This window comes from Ogataea philodendri (assembly GCF_020536065.1).
Source record: "Ogataea philodendri strain CBS6075 chromosome Unknown scaffold2, whole genome shotgun sequence".
Lineage (NCBI taxonomy): Eukaryota > Fungi > Ascomycota > Pichiomycetes > Pichiales > Pichiaceae > Ogataea > Ogataea philodendri.
The window spans coordinates 66,868-78,348 of record NW_025764020.1 but is presented as its reverse complement, the minus strand read 5'-3'; the positions used below and the strand labels follow the sequence as shown (position 1 = coordinate 78,348).

The window sequence follows — 11,481 nt, the reverse complement described above, 5'->3', positions numbered from 1 at the left end:
AGTTCTCGAAGCGTTTTGTAAGATCTTTTCTTGCCCAACGTGCAACTAATATTCCGAATTGGGAAGGTGTCGTGTGCACTCTGCAAAAAAAGTTTGTACTCAATTTGAATCCGAACCAAAATCTGTTTTTCGTAGGTGAAGCAAACTCTTTTCGAAGAGATAATTCGAAAATTCGGTGAAGGGATAGGATCTGTTTGATAACACAGCGAGCAATTGAAATTCGGAACTTACCTCCCATCGTATTTTGCATTTGATCGGATCAGAAGAAAACTTTTCTAGACCGAGAGAAGTCAGGAAGGGATACGAGAATTTGAACCGCAAATTTGATCAGAAATGACAGACCTCTATATTGCAACCTATTCACAGGTAAGTTGACAGCCACAAGAAGCGTCTGAAGTGGAGTACTAACAATGTTCAAGGTTGATGTTATCGAAAGTACCGTAAATGGTATACCGCTTATGCGCAGATGCGACGACGATTGGGTGAATGCAACTCAAATCTTGAAAATCGCTGGTTTTGGCAAAGCCCAAAGAACGAGACTACTTGAAAGAGAGGTGCACCAGTTCAAGCATCAGAAAATTCAGGGTGGATATGGAAGATTTCAGGGTACATGGGTCCCGTTAGATTTTGCTAGAGAGTTGGCAGAATCGCACAAAATTCCAAGAGAAAACGCGAAGGTACTCTACTACGACCCCCAGAAAGACCAACCGTTGGAGAAGAAAACGAAAACAAGACCTACTCCTAGTGCATCGGACCCAAAGAAGCGCAAGTTGAAGGTGGAAACCAACGTGGGTTACAAACCAAGTAAAAAGATGTCTCCGAATGCCAAACGCAACTCAGAGACATCTTTCCCACAGATTCCTCATGCTCCTCCTACATTTGGAAACGCGCACACCTATCAGACGAATAGCCCGCAGCAAATGCTTCCAATGACCGCATCGCCTTACGCATTTCCAACGGCCCATCAACAATATTCTATGAAAGCTCCGTCGTACTATAACGTTCCAACTTTCCATGGGTCGACACCATTTCCACATCAGGGTGCAATTGTGCAGCACAATCAGTATCAACCATCCCCAGTTCAAAGATTTTCTCACCATTACAATAATTTTGGCTCTTTGTCAACGACCGATGGCTCTCAAGACGAGCTTCGACTCAACAGGTCAAACTCAGATACTTCAACATCAAGTGGATTCGATAGTGAGCTAAAGAATCCGCCTCATCTTGCACCTAACGATCCTTACAGACAGCAAGATTCGTTCGCTCAACACCACTACAATATCGGAACGCCTTCTATGGGCAACATCTTGACGGAGAATCACGAGATGGAAGGGGAGGACTACGACTATTACACCGAGAAACTACTCAGCTTCTTCGGCAATGATGATGAACCTATTCCAGACTTCATATTAAACCCACCAAGAGATTTTGACATTAACAAAGCTATTGATGACGAGGGTCATACACCACTTCATTGGGCCTCCGCTTTGGCTTCACATCCTGTTGTCCAGGAGTTGATTTCCAAGAATGCCAATCCATTAATCTTGAATAACGCTGGAATGAACAGCTTATCCAAATTGATTCATTTCACAAATTCGTACGATTTGAGAAATTTCGGAGTGATTCTCCAACTTCTACGACAATGCTTGATTGTTCCTGATGCACAGGGCCGGACCCCTTTACATTACATCATGGAATTATCATCAAATCCGAACAAAGTGAATTGTTTAACTTACTACTTTGACGAAATTGTGAAATTCATTGAATTCCAACAAAACGAAGCCGAGAAGGTCGCAAATGGTTCCAAAGCAGACAAAGACCTGCTTAGAATTTTGGTTAATCATCAAGACAAGAACGGGAACACCGCTCTCCATCTTGCACTTAGGGGAAGCGAGAAATCTTTTGTTCAACGGCTCATTCAGTTGGGTGCTGACGTTAATCTTGTTGGATTATACAACATTCCTGCTTCCATTGTGGAGGAATTACATCTGTCCGATGGTTCAGTCTCCGTTGAGTCGCAACAGAGCAAATTCAAGGAACCTGCAACATATCAACTTGACGTTTCTGAAATCAGTGAAAACAAAGAGAACGTTTTCGAAGATAACAGTACTGTTAGTAATTACAGCAGACAAGGTGGAAACAAGGACGATGCCATGCAGCTGTTAAAATTTGAAACCCCAAAAATGAACGATTCTATGTCAGATGGAGTTTTTGGTCCAAGCTCCTTTTTGGACTCAATACGGTTCTTTGAATCCAAGTTTGCCGCCACTATAGAATCGCTCAACACTTCCATCACCAACGAACTCGGAATTAAGGACGAGGAGCTTTCGCATAATCTTCAAACCATGGAGAGCATGGAGACAGAAATCCAGCAGCTCACAAAGAAAATGGAGAAGTTGTATGAAGAACTCTTGAGAGATTCAGACGAGCAAGATAGAGAGTTATTGCAGAACTCTGAATTCAACCCCGTTACTGTGCAGAAGATTCTCGACAAATACACTGAGAAGCTTCACATGAAACACGAACAGCTGATCAACATGTACGAGCGTTCACAGGCTCTTGAGTTGGCAAAGCTGGTTCACCACGAGGAAACCCAAATCACAGGACCGTCGGATGGAGAGGGTCCAGTGAAGAACGTGCAAATGGCTGTTAACTTGACATCCCTTCAACTTGATAGACGCAACGTTATTGGTTCTATAACGGCTTCTATCAGTGGAATATCAAGGTCCGATGAGGAGGATTCGAACTCCATAGACTTGGAAGAGAAACGCACACAAGCCAAGCTGTATCTTTACCGGAAACTCATCTCCAACATCTGCAACTTGCCGTTCGACGAGATTGACGAGGAATTGGTGAGCGGAATTGAAATGCGCCTCTTAAAGGGGAAGACAGCGACCTAGAGAATGGATTTTTATCATGACGACCATCGAACGGAGAAACAGACATTTAAATCATTTACGACTTTGTAAAGATCAACAATAATTATTATCGTATGTAACAATAAACTGTGTTTATTCCTTACCCAAGTCCACGCTGCCGACAGCCCAGATTTCTCTTTCGTCTTCAAACTGGTCAGAGAACATAGCTTCTTTGTCACCTCCGGCTTCCAGTCTTTCTCTTTCAACGTTTGCCAACCTGAATCCGACTCTCTTGGCATACTCTGTGATGGATCTAAGCTGCAATGACTGTCCACTTGCGGTGTTAACCATTGGAGTGGCACTCTTGGATGCAGCCCATTCGTTGAAGAATTTCATTTCTTCGTCTGCCACCAAGTTAAAAATGGCAAGGAAAGACTTTTCTGCGGCCAATTTGATAGGGATGATTGGGTCTCTAACACAAAGGAAGACCGATGGAGCAATGAGGTCAATGTATGGACGAATCGAGATGTCATACTTGAACCGACAGACTGTTCTGATCACAACCAAAGACAAACGTTTCGAATCTGGAGAATTGGATGGTGGAGCATTCATGTTAACACAAAGTTGGGTCACAAGCTGCTCGAACGCAGCACGAGAGTCATCGTCGAACTCGAAATCATTGTCGATTTGCAACATCACCTTACCACAGGCAAGAACAGAATTGTCGTTGATATAAGGAGACTTGGATTGGGAAGCAGTTGCAATAAACTTGCAGACTTCTGTGAACAGTCCGGTATCGAAAATCTGGTTAGGAGCATCCTTGAGGAATGCGTTCAAGGTCAGGATGGCAAAACGAGACGAGCTTTCGTCTGTCAAGTCTGAATCCAACACCTTGGACTTGAGCATAGCAACAGCTTCCTCTGACGACATGGTTGAGGACAGGGCTCCGACAAGTTTGGCATAAGCAACAGCGATGTCGACACTTGCACCTTCTGCAAACATGTCTTTCTCGACAAGGGCCAGAACGCCAGATTTAGAGGCATTGCTCATGTTCTTACCTGCTCTCAGAATAACTTCCAACAAAGCCTTGAGCATAGCTGCTTTAACGCCAGCGTTCTCTTTTCCAACGGCGGTCTTGACTCCCGTGAGAAGCTCAGTAACCAATGGGTCCACACGAGGTTGATACTCGATAAGAGTACCCAGAGCTCTAGCAGCTCTCGATCTGAGCAAATCGTTTGATGGATCACTCAAAGACTTGACAAAAGTTCTCTGAAGCTGTGGCACAAATGGTCTCAAGAACTGAGGAATCTTTGCAAACAGCTTGTTCAAGGCCAACAAAATAGCACTCTTAACTTCACCATTAAACCTCTCACCGATGACTCTGATCAGGGGACCAACAATCACCGTGACAAATGGCCTCAACGAATCAGCAGGAGTTCTATCAACAATTAAAGCGATACCTTCTGCAGATTGCTCTCTCTGTTGAGGATTTCCGTACATCAAACCGTTCAGGAAGATTGGCAGCAAACAATTTGGTCCTTTTGGAAGACCAAAGACGTATAGCTCATGATCATCAACAAGAGACAAGGTGCGGAATGCAGTAGAAACTAGACGCTCAAGGGATTCTCTTGGTTGTCTCTTGACCAAGGCGGTAAGGGCCTCGAAACTGTATTTCGAGATTTCAGGACTCTTGTTGTCCAGAGACAAGATCAAATGTGTGACAAGATCATCCAGGTAGACAGAATAGTCCACAGAGACGTTCTCAAAGAATTCTGGGAGAACTCGGTAAATGACCTCTGTCTTCTTTTTGTCCTCATGTCTCATAAGCGACAAGATTTGTTGGAACAGCTGGTGACAGCCTTCATCAGATGTGACAGAAAGAAGTGTTTTCGAGAGCGCATTCACAAGATCAGTCTCGACACCAGTACCAGCAATGATTGCATCGACCAATGCCAAAGTGATGGTGGAAAGTCTCTTGTATAAAGCTGGACCGGCGACTTGAGCCAAAGCACCAAGCGCTTTGGCCTTCACAGGAGGAGTCAGCAAGGACGGAATCAAAATTGGGAATAAGACGTCTGCCTTGGTCGTCATGATTTCCTCCAAAGCGGAAAGGGCGTTTTCAGATGCGTCAGTATCAAGCATCTCCAACAGCTGAGGGATGATTTCATCCACAGCAACGTTTCCAACAGCTTCTTGAAGAACATCAAATGCCTGGGCTGCTGCCTCTCTCACACCTGGATTAGCATCCATGAGTGTTTCTCTGATGATCTTAAAGAGAGGCTCTTGGTACTCCAAAATGGTAGCAGGCGAAGAAGACTCAGTAAGCTCGCGAACAGCAATACAGATACCCTGTTTGGCATCCGAGTCCGAAGAGTAGAGCGAGCTCTCAAGAGTTGGAAGCAATTGTGATAAGGCATTTCCACCAACTCTCTTGACCATGTCTCCCAAGGTTGTTGCCGCAATACTTCTTTGGTTCTCGTTTGGAGAAGCCAGCTTCCGGACAATAATTTGAGTAAGAGTTGGCAGGATCTCCTTGACAGTCTTTGGAGTGTTTGCGACCAATGCTTTCCAGATGTTGACACCAGCAACTCTGACAGGACCAGAATTATCAGAGCGACACATGAACAAAGCTGCCAAAATACGATCTCTTCTTTCGTGACCAAGAACCTCATTGAACGCTCTAGTAACGCTGGCTGAAATCGAAGAGAGATCTTCAGACAGTTCCTGCTTACCACTGATACCACTGATCTTGAAGAGCAAGTCTCCTGTAAGCTCAACACTGGACAGTCTGATCCGTGGATTAGAGTCCGAAAGTCCAAGTTCCAATTCTGGGAGCAAAAGATCCACAGCCTTGCTTGCATAGTTGTTCACGATCAAGCGACCAGAACGCAGTGCAATGTCCCTGATATCTTCATCGTTATCCGCCAATCCAGAAAGAATAGGCGAGATGGTTTTTGAAAGATAAGGAGAAAACTGATTGCCGAAACAGACAGGCAGGAACAGCAGCAAAGGCATGAAACCGGCACGAACGTAAGACTTTGGAGAAGTGCACCCAGCCAAGATGGTTGGAAGGAGCTCGTCCAGTTTACTGAGACCAATTCCACTGGTAACTTCTGCCAGAGCTTGTGCAGAACCCATTTTGTCACCCAGTCTTCCTTCGTCCTGAAGAGTAGTCAACAGACGAGGAATCAAGTCAGGGAATTTCTCTTCACCTAGTTTCTCAACAAGGGATCCTAAAGCTCTTGCAGCGACCGCACGTGTTTGAGGCACAGGATCAACCATGGCTTCTTCAAGTTCCAGCACAAGTTCTGAAAGGTAAGGAATAAGGTCCTTGGAATCGACCAAGATGGCCATATTTCCGACAATTTGACAAGACTTCCGCTTAGTTGTGGCCGACCGGTCTTTCATACCCCTATGAATAACGTGAATGATAAGAGCCAAGGAAGGTCCATCGATGTAGTGAACGAACTGAGTCTTGATCAAACCGTCAAGAGCTTCAGTGGTGTATTGAGTTGGATCTCCAATAGCTTTCAACAGAGTTGGAACAAGCTCTTGAATTTCAGGGTTTCTAATGACCTCACCGAAACGTTTCAAAGACTGATCCGCAGCTTTTCTAACCTCTTTGTGAGTGTCGTTCAAAACACTGACAATTTGTGGAATAATCGTAGGCAATGAAGCAGCTAATTGCGTTGGATCCAAATAAGCCATGGAACCTAGCAATTCAACAGAGCCTTTCTTGGTTCTCCAGGCGTAATCTTCCAGATTACTGATAACAAGAGGAATCAGTTTCTTGATACCGTAACTGGTGGTATTCTTCATGATCATTCTAGCCGCGTAATCAGTGGCCTCTCTCACTTCTGGAGATTGATCACCCAAATTCTTGAGAACAATTGGAAGAATCTCAATGACATAAGGCTCAAATAGCGAGCCAAGAGACTGTGACAATGTCTCAAATGCAAAAGACACACCTTCTCTCTTATGAGGATTCTTTTTGTCATCTGAAGCATCCACCAAGTTTCTGATGATATCGTTTTCAGCCAAAGACTTCAAACCTGCACCTTTCACCAGACCAGCAATACCATATGCTGCACCGCGTCTTTGTGCCAAGTTCTTGCCTTCAAACAGCTTCTCAAACAAATCATCAAAGTATCCAGACAATTTGGCTTTGGTAGCTGAGACAAGTGGCGCGATACACTCAGAAACAGCGAACTGGACATCTTCTGAAGGTGTTTCCAGAGCTTGAAGAAGTCTGGAAACTATGTCCAATATTCTCGGATCGTCTTTTTTAAGATGGCGAGCAAGATTACCATAGAGAATGATAATGCTCTCTTTGATCCGATCTTGCGTGGTTGTTCCTTCATCTTTAGCGCTCAACCCCTCTTCAAAGATAGGAATCAATATCTCCAGATTTGCAGTTCCATGTTCATCGATGATTTTCATTCCCGCATCTTGAAGTTCTTGTCTAACAACTGAATTCTTATCTCCCAATGCTCTCTCATCAATCAAGAATTTAAACACCTTCTCAATTTCTGAAGTTCCATGGAAAACGCCAGCAAGATACTTCAACGTTAGTGCCACACCGCTTCTCTCTTCCCAAGTGTCACGAGCCTCGGACACAGATTTGACCACCAATCCATATTCATCCAGTTGTGGAGGTGGTGGCTTCTCTTTGACTCTGTAAAGCTCCAAAAGCTCGTCCAAGGTTGCTTCGAACACGGATGACGATTTAGTGTTCACAACGGCTTGTGCGAGAGCTTTTGCGATACTTAATCTGATACCATTATCGCTATTATTCAGGAAAGGTATCAGTTTGGAAGGAGAGCTTTCGTCGACATGGAATCCGCTTTCATCCCATATAGTTTGGGCAATTCGACGGTTAATTTCTTCGTTATCGAACACCGAAATCCAGATCTCTTCACAGAATTCAAGCTCAGATAAATCAAATTCCTCATCCAATGCTTCCAAAACCGCTGTACGAACCAACACGACCGGGTTGATGGCATTGGATAAGATCAAATGAAGATCAGATGGTGAGATATTGACAGATATATTTTGGGCCAGGGCATTGAAACAGTCCTTTGCCATTTTCGATTTGGATGGAACGGTCATTAATGAGAATAAGTTTTGCAGAATGGATGTTCTAGGAATTGATGCATTTTGGAAAATCTCGCTATGACTCGACACCAGTTCCAAAGCCAAAGCCAGCTGTTCCTCCTCCGGATCTTCGTCTTGGAACTCGGTATTAAGAATGACGTTTCCACGCTTGTTGTTTTTCAGAAGATAAATCTTTCCATTATCAATGATCTTGGAGATCAAAGGCAATAGATACATCAGCGACAAGGCCTCAAATGGAGATTTATCAGAAGTGACCTTCAGACTGAATAATTGAGATGAGACCAATTCGGTCAGTGATGGATATTCGTATTTCGAATCAAGCTTAATCTTCATCAAACGCAAAGTGCTTGCTCCAATCCATTCAAATGTCGAATGACCAGTTAGTCCTCTTGATGGAAGAGCATGTGGAAGTTTCAAAAATGTATCAATTGAGTATTGGCGAACAAGTTTAAGAGCGTCTGATGAGTTCAGTATGTTGAAGACTCCAGAAACTGCAACAGGGAACCATTGTTCTTTACCATTATCGACGTTGAAAGCTTCTAAAGCGAGAGAGGCAGTGATATCAAGACCCCGACGGAGACTGTTGTATGCTTTATTCAAGGTTTGGCGAATCTCCTTCTCGGTCTCCAATTGTTTGTTCACAGCAGCTTGCTCTTCTTTGGTGAGTTTTTTAGTTGAGCCGGTTTTCCTGGAAGCGACTTGCTTTCTCACAGAGGCTTCCCATTTCAATGTCTCGTAGTCTTTAGAGTTTTTGTCGAGCTGAGGCTTCTTCTGATTCTTCTCAAGAACATCGACCACCAACACACCATCTTGTCCATTCCAAATTTCTATCTTTGTGTCATCAATACTCGGAAGTGACGAAATGTCCAAGTCCTTTTGAAGAGATTCGCTTAAAATAGGAGCCACAGAATTGCTATCAATAAACGAGATCAAAGCCAAGGAGCTTGTAACAGCATCATACATACCGCTTGTACGATGCTCCTCGGCTGGACTTGAAATCTGATCCATCAAGTTCTGAATAATAGTAAAACTATTATTTTGGACAAGATCACCAGGATCCACACCCGCTCTCTGACAAATTCCAACCCAACCCATTTTGGCATAAGAAAGTTCACGATGAGACAATGTTGGAAGCAGTGAGATTAGTTGACGCCCGAGTACACTTTTCTGCGTCTTCTCGTGATTGGCTGTGATTGTCAAAATCACTGGCAACAGCTTTTTGAGATTCAGCTTGTAATCAGAGAACTTTGAGGACTCTTTGGAAAGGAGATCGTTGATCGAATCAATAATACTTTGCGGAACAAATTCCTGATTCTCTTTGCAGCTCTTTGACAGCAACTCCAGTCCTATTCTTCTGATGGAGCTATTGATGTTAGAAGAAAGTAACGAGTAGACCCAGGAATATCCATAAGAAACATTCGACTCTTTTATCAAGCCAGATGTTGCATCAAGCGATCTAACGAACCATTCTTGCTCATCATCAGTGGTGAGTTTTCCGTAGACTTTGAAATTAGTCAGAATGGCTGGCTTATCAGTATCTCTCAGAGATTTTGATAAACTCTCAGTCTTACCCGCACGATGCAAGATCACGATTGCCGCGTATCCGCCAGAAATCAGCTTACCAGTCACTGACTGTAAAGGAGACGTAACACATTCATCCAAAATGCTTTCTAATTGCGAGAAATAATCATCAGTCAGCAGTGGAACAAAGTCATCTGTGTGCGCAGCAAGAGCGACGGTCCACGCTTTCCTCTGTTTCTTATCGGAAAGGCCAGTTTTGAGAGCAGCTAATGTCTTATCAGAGGATGGTCGATGAAACAGCGTATCCAATAGAACAGATAAGACCTGTTCGTTGGATTCCTTTTTGATCATTGGAAGCAAGGTATCAACTATTTTGAGATTGACAGAATCGACCAACGGAGCCGAATGCAAAATTTCTGAGCAGAGGGTCTTTTGTTCCACAGCGGTAGATGTTGAAGACTTCAGCACCTTACAAATCTCCTCTGTTAATTTGTCAAGCGAAGATGATGTTGCTAAAGTGTGATTGAAGATAATTTGAAAACATTTGGAGCCTCCGTTTCGGACGTTTGGGTTGGAAGACTTGAGTGAAGATAACAACTGCACAAAGAACTTGCTAGAGCATACAGCCTCACAAATATCAATCTGAGTACTGTCAATTCCGTTTAGAACTTCTGGAGCTAATAGATGAAAAGTAGCTTCGGAATTACGAAGAGAAGCTTTCTCTAGACCTGGCAGAATCAACTCATTGAATTCTTTCAAATTTGCTAGTTTCAATGCATTGGCAGCCGAAATCAGCGAAAACTGATCAATGACTGCTTTGCTAGTTAGGATATCCTTTGAAAAATTAGTAAGGATATGCGTTCTGGTAGTATCATCTAAATGAGTCACAAATGCTAGCTGGCCGAAAAATACTAGTTTTCCATTGGCAGACAGTGTATACTTGCCTATGTTGGCGACAAATCTAGTTAGATGAGAGCTTGGAATGCTTTTGATAACAGCATCCAAAGACTTGAAAGCATTTTGCACCAGTCTTCTGGACCGCTGTTTCTTGTGGTCCTGGTATGTAACAACAGAATCCACAAGTTGAATTGAACTCACTAGAATCGAATCAACGACTGTAGTATCGTTGTCGAGAGTGCTGGCTTTCTGAGAGAAGAACACACACCAATCGAGTAAAAGTATCAAATCAGCTGTGGCTAGAGGTTTGGTAGCCAATTGACTAATGAATTTGCTTGCAATGGTTAGACACGATACTATGTCATATTCCACTAATTGTTCGAAAATATGCAAAATTTGATTTGTGTAGCTTCCTTCGTTGGGACAGTTATTGTACAAACTGAGAAAAGCGACTAAAGTTTTGCTTAATTGTACGTCCTCCGAAATAGTGCCATTAACAATGGACCTTATTTTTGACAATTCCTCACGCCGGTCCTTTAATGGAAGCAGCTTTAACTGCAATACCCGAGAATCCAAATCCTCGACTGACATATTTCAAGGATGTCTTAGATCTATGAGTAACGAATCTGAAAAATTTGAAAAATCAAAAGTAGTGTTAGAAAGAAAAAAAAGTATTTTCTGTGTCAGATTACGTAACACGTTATGGAATAAGGCGGCTCCTTTGGAATCCAAAGATAATGCTACAGAGCAATGAACAATTGAGATGATCTTCATAAATAGACAGATCAATCGAGGTGGAAGAAAGCACAGGAGATCATGTAATGATTCAGAAGTGTTGATTCGGATAAATTATCGTTAAACTAAGCATCGCCTTGTTTTGCTGTCATATTAATATAGCAGCAGCATTGAAAGTTTTTCCTGTAAGGCCGGATAATATTAAAATACGAGTTTTTACTGATTTATTGCGGCATCCTTGTTATAGAGGTCTAAGTTAATCAAGTCACTTCCATAATCTTCATCTGGAAACTTTGAAAGTGTCTAAGATCAATTTAGAGTTGTCAACCTATTTCGTTTCATAGTTTTTGCTTCA

General features: G+C 43.0%; 5 protein-coding genes across 5 annotated transcripts; 4 read left to right on the top strand and 1 right to left on the bottom strand.

Annotated features, from left to right (window-relative positions):
• Positions 1–410: 410 nt before the first annotated feature.
• Positions 411–2,900, top strand: OGAPHI_003607 (uncharacterized protein; the record flags this gene model as incomplete). The annotated part of the gene is made up of 1 exon (XM_046204599.1): positions 411–2,900. The coding sequence occupies one exon, from the start codon at positions 411–413 to the stop codon at positions 2,898–2,900; it is 2,490 nt and encodes an 829-aa protein (XP_046060627.1).
• A 111-nt stretch (positions 2,901–3,011) lies between these two features.
• Positions 3,012–10,982, bottom strand: OGAPHI_003603 (uncharacterized protein; the record flags this gene model as incomplete). Its single annotated transcript, XM_046204595.1, has 1 exon — positions 3,012–10,982. The coding sequence occupies one exon, from the start codon at positions 10,980–10,982 to the stop codon at positions 3,012–3,014; it is 7,971 nt and encodes a 2,656-aa protein (XP_046060623.1).
• On the top strand, positions 3,166–3,594 carry OGAPHI_003606 (uncharacterized protein; the record flags this gene model as incomplete). Its single annotated transcript, XM_046204598.1, has 1 exon — positions 3,166–3,594. The coding sequence occupies one exon, from the start codon at positions 3,166–3,168 to the stop codon at positions 3,592–3,594; it is 429 nt and encodes a 142-aa protein (XP_046060626.1).
• Positions 6,880–7,101, top strand: OGAPHI_003605 (uncharacterized protein; the record flags this gene model as incomplete). The annotated part of the gene is made up of 1 exon (XM_046204597.1): positions 6,880–7,101. The coding sequence occupies one exon, from the start codon at positions 6,880–6,882 to the stop codon at positions 7,099–7,101; it is 222 nt and encodes a 73-aa protein (XP_046060625.1).
• On the top strand, positions 9,493–10,017 carry OGAPHI_003604 (uncharacterized protein; the record flags this gene model as incomplete). The annotated part of the gene is made up of 2 exons (XM_046204596.1): positions 9,493–9,607; positions 9,812–10,017. The coding sequence occupies 2 exons, from the start codon at positions 9,493–9,495 to the stop codon at positions 10,015–10,017; spliced, it is 321 nt and encodes a 106-aa protein (XP_046060624.1).
• Positions 10,983–11,481: the final 499 nt, after the last annotated feature.